Below are 21,507 nucleotides of genomic sequence, written 5' to 3'. Positions count from 1 at the left end.
GGGGAGGATAAGGGGGAGTGAGAGGGAAGGGGAGGGACGGTCTCTTATTCTTTTTGTGGGAGTTGTTTATTGTTGAAAATCAATAAAGATATATAAAAAAAGAGCTGTCTTCATAACTCTTGTGTTTCCTGCCAAGCTTTCTTCACTCGGCCCCCAAAAGCCTCCTTGGTCCGGCTTCCTCTCTCAATGCCTTCTTTATTATTCCCTATGAACAGATCCCTTGAGATTCGTTAAGTGTTTTTTTGACTACCACTGCGAAGAGGAGACACTCCTCTGATGCATTCTTAATACTCTTGGTTGGAGTTTTGGTAAGTGGCTTTAGAACTGCCACTGTGGGGAGTAAAGATTTCTTTGTGTTACTCTTTCTTCCCAACTTGGGTCATTGGTCTTATGCCTGCCACCGTAGTGAGTAAACCTTCTTCTGTTGCATTTTTCAACTTCTTTTGGGTCGGTGGGCTTATGCCTGCCACTGTTGCGAGGAAGTTCTCCTCGGATGCTTGATTCGATACTGCTAGGGGCCCCGACCCATCCCTGGTGGTCAGTGGGCTAATTGCTGCCACTGTGACAAGGAAGTTCTCCTCAGATGTTTGATTCAATTTTGCCAGGTTCCCCGACCCATCTCTGGTTGTCAGTGGGTTTATTGCTGCCACTGCAATTAGGAGGCTCTCCTCAGATGCTCACTCCACTCAATAATTTGGTTGTCACTACTGGGCCAGGGCAGAGTCACTTGAATCTGCCTCTCTTCCACCCGATGTCCCCTCCGGGTCTCTGGTACCCCCTGTTACCTTCTCTGGGACTTTGGTACACCACTGAGGCTTCCTGGACTGGGGTCCATCTCTCTGGCTCTTTGGGCTTCTCTCCACTGCTTCCACAGCGGCTTTGCACTCTACTGTACTGCTCGGTTCTCTTTGCCTGTTTTGAGCTCAGGTCCGCTCCAGCTAAACCCATGGAGAACTCCCTCAGCGATTCGCAGGCATCCTCTGCTCTTCTATTCCTCCGGTCTGCCGACAAGATTTGAAAATCCCGCTTTGGATTGTTTCCACACATGTTGCCTCTCCCAGTTGACGACTTCTTCAGTTCATCGTCTCTTCTTATACATTGTTGCCAGTGCCTCCCTAGCGGACTGTCAAAGTCATTTGTTTCTTTTCACACCTTGATCCTTATGCCTCCTCTGGGCAACCTTGTATCAGAACTAGTACAGTTAGTACTCTTCATGTCTTCTGTGCTCTTCTTCACACTAGTACTTTCTGTTTTGGCTGTATCCTATGTACTACAGTAATACAGTGGTCTACTCTCATGGAAGTGCTTCGGAATAGAGGTGGGGCTAAGGAATGTTGGGGTGTGACGTTGCACAAAGTGCTGTATCCATAGGTGGTCGTCCTTGTCCCCAGAGGGGGAGTACCTCCCCATCAACAACTTGGGAGAGATCTCAGGTGCCTTCAATTTCTTTTCAAACCTGTCCTTGAGTGCTGGTTCTGAGAATGGTTTCTTCAGTAACAGGAGACCCTCCTCCCAGACATGGTCCAATATTGGAATTGACATCACTGACTTGCGCTTTTTATGCATGAGAACAAAAAGGAAGCAATCCTTCTTTTGTTCTGAAGGTATCAACCCAAATTCTTTGCATGCTTTTTGCCATCATTACATGGTATGCAGCAACCTTGTCTGGGGGTGATTGTTTTTGTGGCTCTTCTGGAATGGGGTCCATGCCGTTATCGCCTTCATCCCAGTCATCCTGTGGTATTGAGTGAGACAAAGTGGAGTCAGTATCTCCTACGTCCCGATCTGAATTGGTTCATGGCAGTTCGCCTTCTTCCTGCTCCCTATATGGAGAACGGTGTGGCTGTATCGGAGAACCATGTGGAGAACCTTGTGGCTGTATTGGCGAGCTGTGTGGTCTTTGACCTTGTAGGGGATGGCGCTTTGACTTTTCACTTGCACGGAAAAAAATATTTTCTACATGGGGACTGTAATTTTCTGCCTTTTGATTACCTGTTTAGTGACTTTGGATATCTCTGGTGAGCATATTACTTGTCCCTCCGGTGAACCTATTGGCTGTGCCTTCATTAGTGGTATCTGCTTATCCAGCTGTGCCATGTTTGGAGTGAAGTTAAAACTGGCAGCAACAACAGCATTTGCAGATTTATTTCTGGAGTTGGCTGTGGCCGGGGCTGCGAATCTGAGTAGTTGTCATCTGAGAAGATTGGAGAGTATCCCTGTTCAAATTCAGAACCTATTTGGTGTTCTAGAATTTGTACTAGCATAATATAGGAGACCGGTGATAGTGAAGGTGACCTTCGATTATCTGGTATATGCTCCTCTTGTTCACTGGCTTGTACTCGGACAGGATGTGAAAGTGCTGCTTCTGGAATTTTAGTTATTATAGGTGACTCCTCTGTACACTTTGGAACCTTGTGTTCAGATTGGCTTTTGGTCAGCGGATGCTGTCCAGTAGACTGTTGTACTGGTGTTTCAGTGGGTTTTATTTATGAGGGTGTTGACCCATTATCTTTCAATGAGCGTTCCTGTGAAGTTTTTGATGCATTTTCTCTTGATGATGGGTGCTCTTGCATCAACGATGCGTTTTTTTGTTTCGTCAATGTGGATCTTGCTGTGGCTGATGCATTTTGTGTTGATTGGGCCGTCTTTGTTGACAGCGCGGTGGACAGTGTTAGTGTGGTGGACAGTGTTTGCCTGTTTCCGATGGCAGTTTTGCTTTTGTCGATGACTTGACTGTCAACCAATACTTTTTATGCCAAGACATTGGAACCACAGTCAACGGGATGGTAGATGGAGATTTCTTATGTGTTGATGACGTTGTCATAGACGATCATATAGGCAGTGTTGTAGGTGACACCACATGTACTGTTGATGAGGTAGTTGTTACCGTCTCCATAGTCTTGGATGGCGTCGTAGATGAAGGGGTAGACCGTATTGTCAAATAGCAATAGGTTTTTATGTTTGACATATATGTATGTAGTAGTGATTTAGGCTGGCATCCTTCTGAGCACGTAATGTTCAGTGGGTTTGGTTTTTATCACAACACTCACACGAAGAGTAAAATGTCTGCAAACCTTGGACATATATACTTTTTGGGACAGCCCTTGCTCTTGGCCATGAGGGCTTGGTTGGGCTGGGCTGCTCAACCGGCAGACGTCCCTAGATGTGTATTCATTCAGTAGAGCATTTGGTGGGGCAAGTGGGGTCACAAATAATGTCACATATTTTTGGGGGCTCTGGACATCCTAAACCCGCCCCACCCCTGGTAGGTGCACCCATTCTAGCAAGCAACTGGGTGCTATACAAGAATTGGATGAGAATACAGAGAGAGAACCACTGGGGAAGCCGGGCAAGGGGAGACTATTTAAGTGAGTTCATCCCATTGGGCCAGGTCCATATATAAGAGGCTCCTCAGAGATCTTAGTGGAACCTGTAAGCCTATGTTTGAATTCCGCCAGGATCCTTTTTGTCTTTAATCATTACACAGTTGAATAAATGAAAAGAATTTAGTTGGCAAATAGTAACATATGCAATTAACAATGTAATAAAGATGGCCTATAAAAGCTCACATTTTGGCCTGATCTGCAGGAGGGCGCAAAAGAAAACACACTGGTTAAATCACTAGATCTCTCTTAGTTTATGGGGAACCCTGCCCTTGGCCCAAGCGTGCACGGTAAAGACCCACCCTCTAGTGAAATTATGCATACACCACTGTCTTCAACCGTTCATAAGGATTTTGTGGTAACTCCCCAGCCCTCACAGTACTGCACACTTGCTTTCCTGCAAGATTCCCTTGGTCATCTCACCGAGTGCATTGGGAAGGAGACAACCTCCAATAGTTGTAGCCATCCCTGCATCTTGGCCATACGGTGTAACAGAAGCTGTAGCATGATTTTTATGTGCAGGAAAAGACGTGCCAGCCCTTTCGCCCCAGGAGCCCTTGAGCGTCTTATCACCTACCTTCCATAGGATCATATCATCTACACTTTGCTTAACCTGCACTGGTCCTGTCTCGCCTCATCACCCGACTGTGGGCTCCACGTCTCCAGATTGGGTCTTTACCTCTAATGCTCTGCCTGTAGGCAATGCCTGCCTCTCGTACCTTCTTTTTCAGACTAGTTCTGCTCTCTATCCTCCTCACCTGCTCCGGTTTATCAGTTACTATTGACTATTTTCTGGCCCCCAACTGGGGTTAGTCTTCTTCCTCCCCTTCTGGCTTTCCTCTTCCCAACGTTTTCTTCACATCCCTTCCTGTTCTTCACCTTAACCCAACTTCTGACTCTCTCTCGCCAATGCCAACTCACACCAAAATGTGCCCCTCTCCTGTTTGCCACACTGCCCTATGTCCTGCCTTTCCTTGCATGCTCCTCCATTGGAGTTGGGCTGTGGCTTAGGGATTTCAGGTGTCTGGTCATTCTCTTGGATTTTCCACCGGTTCATTATAAAATGCTATTGCGCATATGTTTTTTTCGTGTGTCATTAGTACTAACATGCGAGTAGATGGGATTGTGGTATTAATAAGCCACTCCACCATTTTGAAAGGGACTGAAGTGCTTTACCACTCATGCCACAATAGTGGAATCAAGCCTGCTCGCTGCGGGTAGGCAGGTGTTTGTGAAGCTCTGGGTCTATGCAGCGGGCGACACCCTACAGTGTCCTTTCTCCCGCTGAACACAGTGTTTTGGGCCTGAACGGTACAAATGTATTTTTGGGTTTCTATCACTCTAAGAAGTTGCTGCATAGGGACCAGACTATCAGGGAGGGGAGGAATTTGGCCTCCTGCCATATATTTCTTAAGCGGCCAGGAACCTTGGAAGGGCACAACTGACAGTACAGTGTCTGATTAAGGGGGCAAAGTGAGGAGATATGGGGACCCTCCCGATAACACCCCCAGACCTATTATCCACTGACTTGAGGGGCACCCAGCCTTCCGAGACACTCACTGGAAGCCCCCAAACAAGACAGGGAGCTTCATCACAGAAGCTATAAGAACAGTATAGCCCCATGCTCTGTGTATTATCTGAGGCAGGCTTTAAAATAGGTTTGACAAAAGGTTCCCCTTGAGAAGAGTAGACAACCAAATTGTGCCAAATACTGTTTACATAGCTGATGCCGGACTGTGCATGCGCATTGAGCCATGAGCTTAAGGGATGTCTGACCCTTGTCTTGGTGAATCTAATTGTTTAGTTTAAACAGCTGCTGATAACAACACAATGATACAGGCCAGGATATGGAAAGTTAGTTGCAACATTAGTAACAAGGACAGAATCCCTACCGGAAGTAGTGCTTGTTCATCTTCCAGTCTGACCCACTTGGTGTATAGAATCTGTTGTGGATTTCACAGACGCACTGTTTGACAGAATCTCTCGAACTACATGCTCCCACATAGACCAATCTTTTGTTTGATGTGTCACAGGTTGGTCCTGCCCTATGTGCGGCACCTGAGTGGTGAGGATGAGAAGCCCCTGCCCTTTTCCAAACCTCTGGAGCAGTTCAAGGAGTTCCATGAATACGGAAGCGAGAAGAGTGAGGAAATCATAGAGAAGAACATGAAGACCGGTTGGGGGGTTGATGAAGAGGTGAGTGTATAGCATAGGCACCCAAGGCTCTAAGCTCGTAATACACCAGCTCACTCTGCACTTATCTGTTCAGCATAACTGGTTGAAGAGTGGGAGGGAAGGGGCAGTGCAATCAGGGCAGCAGTGCTCTGGGTAAGTGCAGCCAGGGCAGTGAGGCTCTGGGTAAGTGCCAGGAGGCATGGGACTGTCGAGGTCACACTTACAGCCCACTAAAATGCGTGGAAACATAATAAACCACATCCAAATTTGTGGTTAATTTACAGAGGTTCATAGCCTCTTGGATTGTAGTTAAACCATGCATAACAAACGGTTTGAGGTACCTAATTCTTAGACTTTAGGAACTCTCACAGAAGAGCATAAAATGGTGGAGGCTTTCTACTTAATGTTGCAACAGCCCGTAGTAAAATCACTCCTGGCAACATGGCTAAACAGCCCCATTCTGACGAGTGGGTTGGGGACAGCTCCTTTGTGCAGCTCCTGGACCCTTCTCTCCAAGGATGAGTTCATGACACCTTCTGCACTGTGCTAGATGTCCCTTGAGAGAGCTCTTTCTCCGAATGTGCTCTAGGGAGATCCTTGTATTGATATGCAGGCAAAACCTGCAGTGTAGACAGAAGGAGCAACCTAGGGGAAGGGACACTGAGTGACAGAAGTGCCATTGACGCAGGCAAGGTAGAAGCAGCCAGCTTGAGTTGGGCCTCTGTCTCCTCTCTCTGTGCTGAACAGCCATTTTCTACTTTGCTGTTATTGTTCACTGAACCTGGGAACAAAGAACGTGTGCAGGTGGTGGTGGCCGTCGCTCCTCATAAGTAGTCTCAGCCTTTCACAAAGTCAGCATAAATAACCATAGGAAAATTGTGTGACCGAATCAGACTCAATATACTACTCATTAAGGCCCTGGCAACTTCTGATCATTCCTATTCCCAGCAATAGGTTTTGGTATATGTCTACAGCCTCCCACAGTCGGAGGCCATCCAGTAGGATGTCACTGTATCTTGTACTAATATCAGGTACATCACAGTGACCAGTATTGTCAAGAGGCAAATTTAGTATTCCCTGCTAAAACCTCATCCAAAGCCATGTTGTGTCTGGATCATTGCTTTCACAGCTGACTGGGACCTATCTGCCCCCTCTCCATCCTCACTTGACTCCTTGGACATCAACCAGAGCAATATTTTGACTGGGTACCAGGTGCTACTATGGCTTCATTATATGTGTGTACGAGTTGCTTTCAACACATCACCCAGAGCATACACTGGCACTGTTGTGCATTTGCATGGCATCTATCTGCCTCTTTCTCACTCCAAGGTTCCCACGTGAGCAATATTGGGGTCTGTGTGCCATGCTTCAATAGCCCAGGTAATACAATAACATTACTATATTCCTAAGATTACTGCAGAAATCAAAGTATGGTTGCCTCCCTTGAGAAACACCAGCTACAGCTACACGTTAACTGGACATTGGATCTCTGGAGTGCTCTTATTGGACATTGGGTGCCACTGCTACACCAGGGTCAGTCTAGCCCTCTCTTATCATGCCTCAAAGATTCTGTCTGGTGTCAGTGTTACATGACCCATGTTAACCACCCCTCTAAGACCTCAAAAACAATTCGTAATCAACACACAAAGCATACCAACAGCCATACTGGGACTAGGCAGTGGGTATCAGTGCCACACGTACGGGCATAGAAAAATGAGAGACCAGTAGAGACCGTCGTCCTCCAAAGAGAAGACGGATGCAAGAAGAAGATCATTTTCTCCCTATTGCTGTTTTTAATGAAGGTGCTTGAATCATTGGTCTGTCCTCTTCTCACCACATTCTTGGACAAATCTTTCTTTCCCCCATCTCAATCTGGGTTTTGGCCAGGGCTTGGCACTGCGGGGGTCCTGGTCTCAGGGGTAGACAATCTCACTCGACTGCTTGATTACGGCGGCCGGGGACAGTAATTCTTCTTGACCTGTCAACTGCCTTTGATACCATCAAACATGCAATCCTGTTGAGCCGCCTCACTGGAGCTGGCCCCTCGGGTGATGTAGTGGCCTGGTTTTCTTCTTTCTTATCGACCATTGCCAGTCTCTTTCTTTTCCTCCCTTCTGTTCTTCTCCTACTGCACTCTCTTGTGGTGTCCCCTAAGGCTCCCCTATTTCCCCTGTTCTGTTTAATGTTTATGTCCAGCCTCTTACTGGTCTCACCACATCCCATGGTTTCTCTTGCTATGCCTATGCCGAGGACACACAGATCCTGGCTTGCCTGGATTTGGCGGTACCAGAGACGGCTGTCAGGCTTAGGACTGGAGGCTGTGGGTGAGTGGGTGTCATCCAATTGGCTGAAACTGAACGGGGGAAAACTGAGATTCTGCAGGTGATTCTTCTTCTGACGCAGCGGCCCTCTGGTCACCTCTTTTCTGGCCTTCATCACTGGGTCTTTGTCCTACCCCAGTTCCTATAGTAAAGGATCTGGGGGTGAAAAATCACGTCTTCTTTATAGATGGCTGACCAGGTAAGCGCTATTTGTCAGGTGGGGCTTTTCAAACTAAAGATACAGCGCAATATCTAACCTTTTCTGCCTTCCCATTGTTGGGCACCGGTGGTCTCCTCCTTAGTGCTGTCCTCGTTAGATTACTGCAATGCATTGTTCCTTGTGCAGCCTGCCTGTCTGATCCAACGCCGACACATTTTACAAAATTCTGCAGCTCGAGTGGCCACGTTCATTCCCTGGTGTACCCATATTTCCCTGGTTCTAAAAAGTCTTCATTGGCTGCGCAGTTCAAGGCACTCGGTCTGGTTATTAATGACTTGCATGGGACAGAGGCAGTTAATTTGCAGGCTATGTTTGGTTCTATGTGCATCGCCGGTCCCTTTGCTCAGCAGAAGCCTTTCGGGTGGAGGCCCCTGGCTTTAGGCTGGCGAGGGTTAGTGGGCAGTCTTTTTTCGGTTGCTGCTGCTGCTGTTCTGTGGAACTCTCATCCTGTAGCACTTCGGAGGATGGATGACCACATGCCCTTCAGGCGATCCCTGAAGACTTATTTATTTTAGTTTCCTCCTTATACTTGCTTAGCTAGCGCCAAGATGCCCTTGGGCGAATGTTGCACTTTACAAATGTGCAAATAAATATATGCATCACAGCCAAGCTACGTACCCCCTCAACCTAGGAGTATAGCCAATTGTCGATGTTCAAAGTTCAGGTGGAAATGAAACAGAAAAAGTAAGGGGGGAAGGGCTAGAAGCGAGGAGGAAGGTAAATTCGGGTTTGGAAAGATTGAGCATGAGTGAGAAGAGTGCCAGCCAGTGATGGAGGTTGGAGAGAGGGCTGGAGATGCATATAAATGGCACAGTGGGGAAGGAGAACGAGAACAAAATGGGGGTATTCTCATCAAATGCATGGAAGGAGAAGGCAAATGAGGAGATCAGTTTTCCAAGAGAGGTGTAATAAACAAAAGGGGACCAAGGGCTGATTATTGGGGAACACTAAATAGGAGGTTGGAGAAGACACCATTATTCCAAAAGATAGAGAAGGCCCGATCTGACATGCAGGAGGCTATCCAGTCTAAGATTTGCCATGGAAGCACAGGGAAGAGAGTGTATGGATGAGGGAAGAATGAAGAGGGAAGTGAAGAAGAATGAGCATGAAGGACAGCTTAGAGTGGTGAACAATGGAGAGAGTTGGAAGTATGAGTGGGTGCTATTTCAGTGGAGTGTTTACCAAGACATCCAGATTGGAGGTTGCTTTTCTCCATCTGGGTGTGATCCAGTTAATGTCACCCATAACAGAACTTTAGAGTAGTTTGGGCAGTAGAAAGCAAGCTATTCATTGGCTGGGTGTTGGCGACAGCAGACCTTTTTTGCAGGGTGGATAGGACAGTGCCACCTTGAAGCAGATTGGGAAGGGCTGCAATTGCAGAGTTGAGGCAATCTCTTGTAGGCCCCACTCAGTCTGTAGAGGTGATTCTTGCTTTCTCCAACAAGCCAAACTTTGATGGAAATTTACAGAAAACTGGTAAAAACAGCTGAACCCAAGCCAAGGGTCCTCTTTTGAAAACTAAAGTAAATTTTACTGGGTGGAAAAAGATATATTTGATCTGTTGTTTTTAATACTGAGGCACCGCACATTAACCGTAAGAAGGTGAAGTGCGCGAGATGGGAAGCTGAAGTAGAAGCAAGGATGAAGTTAAGCCAGGTTATCTCCAGATACAAAGGTAGGAATAAACCCACTGCTTGAATGCAGTTAATGAGAAAAGTGGCTCTCAGGTGAGAACACATCAGAATGCTGGCATACCACCCCTTGGGCAGAGCATGACTTAAAACCCTCACACAGAAGGGGGTCCACACATGGCCATTTAGCTTGGGGGGAAGAGAAGCATGTTTGATCCTTAAAACTATGCTAAAAAATCTCCGATCATAGACCCTCATTTGAGGATGATCTAACTGCCCTAGAGCGCTTTTCCCAATGGTCTCAAAGCTTTGCCTCAAGCTTCTAAGTTATTAACTGAAGGAGACTTCACCATTTCCAGGACTGTACATGAGCTTCCCAGACCAGTTAAGACTACCAACTACTTCCTGAATGATAGATACCAAGTAATGGCTTTGAGGAGTGCGGCCCCACAGCACAGATGTCACAGACCCCAAAAACAAGTACTAAAATCCCACAAATCCTTTGTTGGCGTACCTTTCCAGACCAGTTTCTCTGAAGCTGAATTCAGTTGTACTGAGACAGCAAAGCTTGAGGGATGCATCCATCACAGTACCAAGAAACCCAGATCGTCAAAGACCAAGAGAGAGACGCAGAACCACACTGTACTAAGTGTCAAGGGATGAGCCACTATGGAGCACTGCTGCATCGCCGAGCCACCCCACCTTGGGAAGGAGAGCAGCACTCCAATCAGAGATCAAAAACGGATTATGGTGAGGATCAGCAAAGCCAGAGAGGGAGAAAAAGAGTCAGGATCTCATTTAAACCATTCACCAGGAGTGGTGGACAGAAATGAAAGGCAGTGCCCAGATGAACACATGGTGAGACTGAACTCTTTATTCACAAGTTACTCTTACCCGTGTCATTGGGCCAAGGGGCTTTAATTTGGGCCTTTTCTTATTATTGTCAATTTATCTATTTTTTAAATTTTTCACCTAGTTATGTCTCAGTCTGCAGCGCAACCAATAACCACCGGTCAACTACTATTTCCCCTTCTCAGTGGCTATGTGACGCACTGGCCAACCGTTCGTTCGTCATAAATAAATAATCAGAGAATAAATAGTAATTTTGACTAAGCTGTTGTATCTTCTGGTGCATAGTTTATGTGCATTTATTAAATGCAATTCAGTAAACTTAAAGGCACCCAGTTGCTGTGTGTCTCATGGGCACCACTTTAATTATTATATCTTCATCAAACAATGACAGGAGTCAGCCTGCATGTCTAAACTCCTTTATTCCCATATCATAACTGACTCCTCTCCATCCCATTCCTTCCCAAGTTCTACACACTAAACATTCCACATTCTATTCAGCTACAACACCTCCCCCTTGCCTATCATAGAAGATTCAGCCATACCCAGATTCAGCTACAACACCTCCCCCTTGCCTATCATAGAAGATTCAGCCATACCCAGATTCAGCTACAACACCTCCCCCTTGCCTATCATAGAAGATTCAGCCATACCCAGATTCAGCTACAACACCTCCCCCTTGCCTATCATAGAAGATTCAGCCATACCCAGATTCAGCTACAACACCTTCCCCTTGCCTATCATAGAAGATTCAGCCATACCCAGATTCAGCTACAACACCTCCCCCTTGCCTATCATAGAAGATTCAGCCATACCCAGATTCAGCTACAACACCTCCCCCTTGCCTATCATAGAAGATTCAGCCATACCCAGATTCAGCTACAACACCTCCCCCTTGCCTATCGTGGATAGAACTTGGGAAGGAATGGAATGGAGAGGAGTCAGTTATGATATGGGAATAAAGGAGTTCAGACATGCAGGCTGACTCCTTTATTCCCATATCATAACTGACTCCTCTCCATTTCATTCCTTCCCAAGTTCTACCCACCAAACATTCCACATTCTATTCAGCTACAACACTAGTCCCGAAACGTGACTCCTTAAAACTGTTGTGCGTGAAAGATCTGACCAAACTATGGATGTCTTCACAGCTCTACGAGCTTTCATTAATTCAGTTATTCCACGAATTTCAGATGAATTGGCGTTCCATTCACGAGAGGCATGGACTGGAAAAATGATGATCGACTCTCTGTTTGTATTTGGCTTTGGAATGAACAGGACATGCTTGTTTACCTGATAGGACATTTGGGTAGAGGATATTGGACTCATTTTGCTTATAAAGTAAATAGGTAGGGCCTGCTCATTAATACATTTAAAAGTGAGACCCAGCATTTTTCAAACAATGGGCTGGACTTGGACCACTAGGAGCCTGTGAAGTGCTTTTTGAGATGGAAAAAGGACAAATCAAATGGCTTTCTGCAATAACCACCACGGTCTGACCTTACGTCACTTAGCAGCTCTTTCTCAGATGGGTAGACAAGCTTTCATTTGCATTTGAAGCCTTTCATGGGGCCTAGTGGAGAACAAGACGAATTACCTGACTCAGTCTTGCAGGAGCCCCCCTCTCTGGCCCAGGTTCTCTGGATTCAGCTCCCCAATGCTGATCACCACTATGGCTTCCCTCTCTGCCATTCACCGGTCCAGACTCCCCTAGACCCTTGAGGCTCCTGAGCTCCCACCTGCGCGGCAGCACCCTGCCATGCTTACGAAAGAGATCTGCCACGAAGGGATGGGTGACAAAGTGTATATGCGATCAGTTGAGAAGTGACTGAATGGGTCATTGTCAGGGTGCACAGTGATGGGGTGTACAGGGTGCTGGATGTATTCGGGGTGTGGCGGTGCTGCAGGATAGTTTAATGTGTGTGGGATGATTTTTAGGGATCAATTGGGTGTGCCAGCTCCTGTGGTGTGGTAGGCGATTAAGGTGTGCCAGGTGATGTAGGTGCGTGGATGTGATATTGTGTGCCGGGCGCCATAGATGTGTGGCGTGATGTAGGAATTTGGAGTGAAATTGATATGCTGGTTGATGTCAGTATGCAGGCTGTTACAGGTGCACAGGGTGTTGCCAGTATCTGATGAGAATTGTATATCTGGTGTGCAGTGGTGGGGGGGTGTCAATGGGATGAGAAGAGAGGTAAGGGGATAGGTGCACCAAAAGAGAGGATGAGGCAAATGTGAGATGGAGGGCCTAAAGGAGCAGATTGGACTAGGGTTAGCAGGCAAGATGGAGAGTGCATGAGAAGAGAGGCGTGAGGCTATGGTGAAGAACAGAGGAGATAAGAGGAGGAGCTGCAGAGGGGGATGTGAAAGGATGAGGAGGTCGTTGGAATAGATTATGGTCATCTAATGTTGCTGATGCGGTCAGAGTTAGTCTGTGATGAGTGGAGGATGTGACTTTTTCCACTTATTTTCTAATTGCACGCTTATCATGTTTGGTGCTCTATAGGGCCAGGGAAAGTCCATATTTATCAAATGTTGCCTCGTCACAAGCAGTTGTTCACAGTTCTTGGAAGGGAATGTCAATAAGATATATGGCATTCACAATTTTCCCGGTGTGCTCGATGTAGTAACAGTATGCCAGGGGACATGCTCGAGCAGGACTTTGATGACCCCATAGATGATGCCAGAGATGCGCTTGACTCCACCAAAATAGACCAGGTGGAGGGTAGCATGCTTGATGATCCCCTGGGTGCTGTCTCTGGCCCTTTTTCTGTGGATCTTTGCTCTGCCTTTACAAGTCCTTTATCTCCTTTTCTGCGTCAAGAAATGTTACGTTATCTTGCATTTGTAGGGCGCCTCCTGCCATATTTTGTGGCGTCGAACATTCAGTAGTGGTAGGGGGAAGCAAAGTGGGGTAGATAGTTGGTAGGAGGGCGAGGGATAGAAAAAATACTCAGGACCAAGCAGGACATTTGGCTGCAGGTGTTTTGGTGCCAGAAATTTCGGCACAGTGCCTCGGGCGCAGTTACGCATGCGGCGCGCTTTGTTAGTCCCAGCCAACAGGACACAGGGATCTATCAGCGCTGTATGATCCTTTGAATATATTGTCATCCCGAACACTAAATGTAGTGAGTGGTAAGGATGACTGCATATTTAGGAAATGCACGGCATCCTCAATTAAAAGTAACTGCATGCATTGTTGCTGTGTTCCGCATTTCATAACATGCAGTACACAGCAACTGAGGTGTGAGTGGAGGTTTCCTTTAAAGTGCAGCTCTATTTAGCGAGTGTGCCATGTATTCCCTGAAACGGCCGGCGCCAAAACACCCGCACATAAAGAGGGGGCAGCGGCACAGGAAGGCAGGAGAAGGAAGCAGAGGGGTGTACAATCGGATCGAATTTCTCATTGGACTCAACTGTACTCTATGGGGTGCGGCGCTGAAAAGAGAGATAGCTTGGGAAGAGTGATTCGCTGTGCGAGGGGGTCGGTCTAAAATTCACTCACTGCATGTTGCGCCTGGACACGTTGAAGCCATGACCAAGAAAACACAGATGGCAAAGCCCTTCAACTTACTTCCCTAGGCTCCTAACAACATTTGGGATGGGCTGTATGTCAGAAATCCGAATTTGCCCAGTTTGTAAAAGCTCACCGAAAAGCGAGCAAAAATACCTCACATTTTTGGTTTCTTCATTTAGGTCACGGTTACCAAAACCCTAGGCTTGTGCGAAAGTCCTTATGGACACAAAGCCTGTCTAAGGTTTAGCTGTGGTCAGACCTTTGAGCCTTCCACAGTGTCATGGTGAACTAAGGCATGTAGACAACGCAGTGTGCAAAGCCCCTCTACTTACACCCAGAATGGTCACGAATTGCTAGGTTTTATATATGGGTAAGCTGGAAGTGGTTACTCATCGATTATTCACAATCAATAACCTTTGAAGATGTTTTCCAGCTAAGATCAGCTTTGTAAAATGTCAGTTAACATTTTGTTACAGTCTGGTTATAAGAAGTGATGTGCCTCTTTCCCACCTAGCTATGTACGGTCCTGATATATGAAATGATATTTTATTTGTATCGCGCTCATACACACGTGTTTCAGAGCGCGACGAGGCAAGGGAGGGGGGAACAAGGGAGGATAAAACAATGATCTCACTAGGCCCAGTGACATTGAGAATGTGAAAGTGCAGGGGAGAGGGAAGGGAGAAAGTGCAAGGGAGAGGTGGAAAGTGCTGAGCTAGGGATAAAAACAACAACTGGTAGTGCAGCCAATAGGGTGGCAAGTGCAAGATTTAAAGTGCAGGTATGGGGTGTCTGTAAGTGCAGATAAGGTGACTGTGGCGTTACAGACACAAACCCAAGTACAAGGGTTGCCAGGAGGCAGTGCGGGTGTGTGGCTGGGTGGCCAGGGACCTGGGCCCGAATTCAGAGGGTAGCCAGGTACACAGAGCCGAAGCAGACAGATCAGCAGGGGAGAGAAAGAGTGAAGGCAGAAGCAAAGAGGAAGGTCTTGAGGTGCTTCCAGAACTGTAGATGGTTCTCCTCAAGTTTCAGAGTGGCAGGGAGGCTGTTCCAGAGGGAAGCCAGAGCCGAGGAAAGAGATCTACCCCCAACTTGTTGCTTGGAGAAGCGACTGATCCTGAGGGAGTTGGAGGTGGAGGAGCGAAGAGCTTGAGTTTGAAGGTATTTACTGAGGGAGAGTTGAAGATATTTTGGACCCAGGCCCCAGAAATCCTTATGCACAATGCAGATGGCCTTTAATTTAACCGTTGCAGCCACTGGGAGCCAATGAAGAGATTTCACTTTTCTGGAGAGATACACTCCCAGGGCTTGAGGCCAAGGACAAGTCTTGCAGTCCTGTTCTGATGAGTTGCAGAGGGCGGGGAGTAGAAGCAGGCAGATTTAGAAAGAGGCTGTTGCAGTAGTCTAGCCTAGAGAGACCAGAGCTCTAGAGACAGTAAGCTTCATGGGGGAAGGAGAGAACAGGAAGAATACCTCTGAGGAGGTGCAGATGATAGACATCTTAGAGACATCAGAGATGTGAAGAGAGAAGGAGAGTGTGGAGTCGAAGATGACCCGAGGTTCTTAGCTTCAAAGGTGGGAGCAGGAAATGGCCAAGGGAGGCTGGCCAGAGAGAAGAAAGGAGGGTGCAGGTCCTAATAGGCCAGACTGCCCAGTTAATCAGAAATATATCTTATTCCCAAAAAACGATACCTTTTATTTATAACACACATTTTTGGACAGCTAACCCAAAGGGGTGCAGTGAGACTGAAGCATTTTAGATGTCTTGCTAATATTTACCTTTGTCAAGTCCTGGCATTTTAATAATGATTGCCAGCTGAAATTGGATTCCTAAAACGACCAATAGCCTTTGTTAGAGACTGCTTAGAAGGTGGGCACCAATGCTACTCCACACACGCCTGCTCCTTCGAACTATCCAGTGCAGGACAGGCCAATTTTAGCTCCCAAAAACATACATTTATTACAGCCACAAAGAGTGATTCACTTCCAACAAGCAGCCCAATCTGATCCAGTAAAAACATTGCCTCACGTTTCCCCATAGCTTTACAGTGGTAATTCCTGGGGTTTGTTGATGTTTCGTAGCTGAAATTAGCTACCTGAAATTGATAATGAACCTTTATTAGTGCCTGGTTATAAGGATAGTTCTGATATTCCCTACCGGAGTTCTGCTTCCAACTAATTGGCTTCACTAACCAGATCAAACAGTTGAAGGCACAATAAAACAGCCAAAATTGTGTGGGGCCCTTTACTTAATAAGATGCTCTCTTGGGTGGTTCCCACTCAGGAGGTTCGACAGGCATGTTTGAGCGCACAGTGTTTTAGCGCACAGTATTATTCGCAGACGAGAAATATCCATTTGCATATCAGTCTGGTGCCACCTAGAAGGGCAGTCTAGCACCAAAATACTAGGCAATTCTCCTCTAAACAAGCGTACCCGCAGCACCCCCAGACATGCAATTCTGTCTTGTTGGGCCTCATCAGTGAGGTGATGCTGCGTCTCTCTGAGTGCAAAGATCAAGGGATTCACGTCTAGATTACCCTTCTAATTTAGGGTGGTACTCTAAGTGATGCAAATGAGCAAACATAGTGGGTGCCCCTTTACGGGGAACGAACATGGAAAAATAACCTGCTATCTGGAATGCACGTGTTTGGGCCTGCTGTTGCTATTCTTGTTTAGAGGCAATTGGCTAAGTTTCAGTGCTGTACTGGCCTTGTGGGTGAGACCAGTACTGATATGGAAAAGGATATTTCTCCTCTGTGAAAGGTACAGTGAGCTAAAATGTGGTCATTCATCCTCTTGAGTGGGAACTAGTCCAGTGAACAGATTTGGCCATGTTCGTTCCCAGTAGAGAGACTCCCACAATTTTTTCAAATTTGGAACACTTGGGGTTTCACACTAAGTTAGAAGGGAAATCCAGCCATGGGTGCCTCGCTGTCTGGGGCCTAGAGAGACACAGCTTTCCCCCACTGATAAAGCCCAACAATGCAGAAACACGTGTCTGGGGTTGATGTTAGTAGTCTTGTTAAGAGGAGAATTGCCCAGCATGTCCATGCTGGACTGTGTGTTGTGGCTGGGATCAGGCTAATATGCAAATGGTTATTTCTCCTTTGTAGAGGGTACAGTGGGCTAAACTACGGTTGCAAACCCCTCACAGAAAACTGGTTATCTGGCTGTGTTTACTCTCAGTAGAGTTGCTCACATAATTTTGAAAATTCACAATAAATCATTGTTAACATCATCTAATATTTTCATTGGCCAATTCCTGGGCTTGGGGATGTTTCCCAGCTGAACTTGGACTCTTAAAGTGGCCACAAACCTGGTTCAAAGGAGTGCTCTAGTCCTCTCCCTCCCAAGCCTGCCCCTCCTAGCTTCGCTATGCATTGCATCATGAAGCTATTTTAAACCCCAATCCAATTACTTCTTGCAACAAAAATCAATAATTGTCATCTCACAAACGGCCGAAAATGTGAAGCAGTAACAAAATACATTTCTACTCTCCCAACACTCTTTGGTCATTCCTGTGGCTTGAAGGAGGTTTCCAAGCTGCAACAAGCTTCCTAAAATTGCCACCAGCCTTCTGTTGCAGCTCATTATTTAAGAGAGTCTAACCCTTCCTGCAAGACCCTTCCAAGCTAATTTGCCTCACTGTCCAAGGCATCGGAAATCCATTTGTATATCCCACAAAACCTCAACTTATTAATCACAAGAATAATTGTCTTGTCATAAACACATCCCATAGTCACTTCCAACATCCATCCCAATATGATGCAATATCAAGAAACATTTTCGACATCCCACTAGCACTCACCTTGGTCGATTTCTGGGTTAGTGACATGGTCCCTACATAGAAATTAATTCCACTATCATTTCATTTCTCATTGACTGCACTGTTTTTGTGACACATCCCACCAGTCCAGATGGCAAGCATCTCCTCACCAAATGAAAGAGCCATGCACACCATCCCACACCCCCCAAACAGCAGTGAGGTGATAACAAGGATGTTCAGTAGATATTTTAGAATTGATTGGATCTCAGCTTCCAGTTCTCTGATGCTTGTTCTTTTTTTTTTTTTTTTACTCTTTTCACTGCAGGCCAAAAATTGGAGTCAAGAAAGGCAGCGGTCGCCAAGTCTCAGCAAAGAGGAGGGGTCCAAGAACCAATCTGATTCGTACTGGAGCCAAGACGAGAAGGTTTCCAGAACAGCCAACGGCAGCTTTGACCTTTCCAAAGCCCGCACATCATACTTCTCCAGCTTGTATTCTGAAGGGATCCGCAGCGTTTTGTCCCCACTAGCCAAGAAGAAGCTCCTTGCACAAGCCAGCAAGACTGAGAACCTGCTCTATCAGATTGATTATGACAACGTTTGTACAGAGGCAAAAAAAGCCAGGATCAACAACTCTGCATCCAGTTCCACTGCTGCTGAAAAGGACACCAACCTGCTGCCAGTCATTTGTCACAGGGAAGAGGATAAAGGTTCAATGGTGGAGGGAAGCCAACAAGAGACTGATTCGACTCTCTTGCGCTCTGGGATCAAAGAATGTTCTGGAAGAGTATCGCTGCATTACCATCAAAGCCCACAAGAAGGTGAGATGGCACTTGACAGAAGGAGGAGCTGCTCCCCCATTGCCTATGGTTGTTTTCGTGAGTACACAAAAGAAGACTTCACTATAATTGGCTCCCATTCCATACAAGACTCTCTGCAGTGTCATTTACCTTCCCAAAGCTTCCCAGTGGCTTATCCGCTGCAAAAGGAGCCGCCTGCGAATGCACCAGAGAACAGTAAGCAAGAGACGGACTCTACAACCGTGGAGCCCCCATGGAGCATTACTGGGGAAGGACTCCATATCAGCGACCAAGGAGGATCCTGTGAGAATAAAACTCCTCTTTTTAGAGGACAAAAGGCCTGCTGGGTACTCCCCATGACCAACTCAGCAAGTTCATCAGTCCAGCAAATGCCACCATTTCCTCTGTCGAAAGATGCTAGTCCTGCAGTGTGCCTCAGCCCAGAGCCATCCAGAAAGGGAGAACTTGATTATGCTTCAGTGCAAGGAAAGAGGTTCAGGGCCATCTCCCCTTTCCTGAAGGAAGGGGTCATAACCGAGCGTGAGGAATCAACATTCTCCAAGCGCATGCCACAGACCATACGAAGGCCCAAGCCAGTGCTGCCATGCCAGAGCTGTAATACTGTCCAAACTATGACTCCTCCAATGCACAAGGAGGGCTTGAAACCAAGGTTTGTCACAAACTTTCATAACCCCATGGACCCTTTGAGAAACCTTTCCTGGCACCCGTCCTTGCTTCATTCACTCCCATTGAACAGGGTCCCGCTGCCTTCATTTCCAGAGTATCTTTCACCCACATCATTTCGACCCCTTAACGTGTGCCGACCGCTTCCATTGATGCCGTATGCCATGCAGCATAACAGCGCTCTCCACAACAGAATGCATCCACTTACAGCATGGCAAGTACCATTTGTACATGGCAGGCCACATATGCCCTACCTCCAACGAAATACCAAAAAGTAGCTCTAGAGAACTCCGCAAGCGGGCCTAGTGGAGAATGACGAGTGATCTTGGGAATACCCACAGGACCTCCAGGTTGCAAGCGCACTGCACCCACATTTTCTTTCCTTAAGGACAACAGCACCATGATTGACATAGAGAACATGAATTTGTATATGCGTTTTCTTCTTTTAACCTAATTAAAACCCATTGCATTTAGTGATTTTCAATCCGGAGTTTGAATCGTTTGCTCCTTTTGACAAACAATTGCTTTCATGTTCATGTTGCTTCATCGATAACATGTGTGAGGTAGTGCAGCTCTGTGATACACCCTTGCTTTGGGAATCCAGAAAAACCTGTGTCAGAAGAAAACCAAAGGCGGGCCAGGGAGATGGCATGTAAAGCCAGTATAAGATTGGACATTCTTTTGTTATGGGACTCTGAATTTATACTACGCCAAGTCACCACCTTTTGGGAAGAAAATGATAACCAATAGGACTTTTACCCATCGAGTTGCACTGCCAATGTTTTGAACTTCAACTCCTGTGATCTTGAGAGTTGTATTCCAAAGCATTCGGAAGGCCATGAATTGTCACTTCTCTGTGCGCTGCCGATTGGGTGGGTTATGAAGATTGCCCAAGCGCATCGCGTAGGAAGTCTTGATTCTATTAAAGACACAGCGGCTAGCATTATGCTTATCTTCTTTATTTACTGCTTCCAACAGCTTTTCCAATCGTAAACCTTTTTTTGTTTGTTTTTTACATCAGCCAAAGGCAGCAAAACAAAACAGTGTATAAAGCAAAAAGGAGAGAAGAGAGCACGACAAATCCCGTGATTCTCTCCTGTATGGTAGTCCTGAGCCTCCATCTCAATCACCAATCAGGGCTCATCCATAGCCACACATCCCTGCTACCCAAGGTCCTTTCCTCTTCTTTTTGGGTGCATCCCTGAACTCTGCATAAAAGTCTTGAAACAAGAACAAATAACTTCCTCCGAGTCTTCTGAAAAAACACTCCTGAGCTCCAGCAACTTTAGTAGTCAGCAATTGATTATCCTCCGTGCAGACCCTGCGGGCGCCTAATCTCGAATGCTCTTCTGATTATCTCCTGCATCAAAAGAGAGGCATACTGTTAGGGAGGGGAATACGCTACTTCTAACATCATAGATCAACATACTGTTTACATCCCAATATGGAGTATCCGTTGGGAGGGATAATGCTTGCCTCTGTGTTTTTAATAGAATCAAGACTTCCTGTGCTATGCGCTTGGGCAAACTTAATTCTATGACAAGACCGGAGGCAAGCATTATGCTTGTTCAAAGCTCTCTACCACAGCCGTAGCAATATTGGAAACTGGCTTAAAGTAGAAAGTTCTGAACACAGAGTCAATAGACCAAGCAGCCGCTTTCATGATCTCCTGCAGTGGAACCCCAGCTGCAAAAATGTCTTGGAAGCCATAGCCCCTCTGGGTGAATGAGCTCCAACCAAAGAACTATCCACTCCTGCTAAGGCCATTATTTCCTTCACCAATCTAGCTATAGTAGCTGACGCTACCGCGTGTACGGTTTCCTGTGTGCTATCAATAACTGCTTGACGCTGTGGGGTCTTACTGCCGCTGTCACCTTCTCATAACTCTTTATGCATTGTGCTACGCATGAATTGCTATTATTAGGAAAGTATGGGTATGAAATTACAGAGGAGCCGGTCTTCGTCCGCTGCGCAATATTAAATACTACACCCTCTGGATAAAAAACCTTTCTGTTGATCTCTAAAGCCTTTACATCCAAGACAGTGCTGCAGGACATTAGGCAAAGTAACATGGCCACTTTCATGATAACTGCTTTCCCGACAGAAGGTAGTTTCTTGGCCATTATTCCAACAAACTTCACACCCTGTTAACATCCCACAAGG

General features: G+C 46.5%; 1 protein-coding gene across 6 annotated transcripts in view; it reads left to right on the top strand.

The window, feature by feature from the left end:
- ARID5A (AT-rich interaction domain 5A) overlaps positions 1-19,828 on the top strand; it is a 214,062-nt gene extending 194,234 nt beyond the window's left edge. For 5 of the 6 annotated variants that reach the window (XM_069619081.1, XM_069619082.1, XM_069619084.1 and 2 more), the window contains 2 exons: positions 5,417-5,579; positions 18,189-19,828. In XM_069619081.1, coding sequence (XP_069475182.1) covers positions 5,417-5,579; positions 18,189-19,622 — 1,597 coding nt within the window. In that variant the 3' untranslated portion in view covers positions 19,623-19,828. The remainder of the gene's footprint in view (positions 1-5,416; positions 5,580-18,188) is intronic. The other variant, XM_069619080.1, reaches the window with a different exon arrangement.
- Positions 19,829-21,507: the final 1,679 nt, after the last annotated feature.

The sequence above is a fragment of the Ambystoma mexicanum genome, chromosome 10 (assembly GCF_040938575.1).
Source record: "Ambystoma mexicanum isolate Mex_15411 chromosome 10, UKY_AmexF1_1, whole genome shotgun sequence".
Taxonomy (NCBI): domain Eukaryota; kingdom Metazoa; phylum Chordata; class Amphibia; order Caudata; family Ambystomatidae; genus Ambystoma; species Ambystoma mexicanum.
This window is presented reverse-complemented; position numbering and strand designations above follow the sequence as displayed.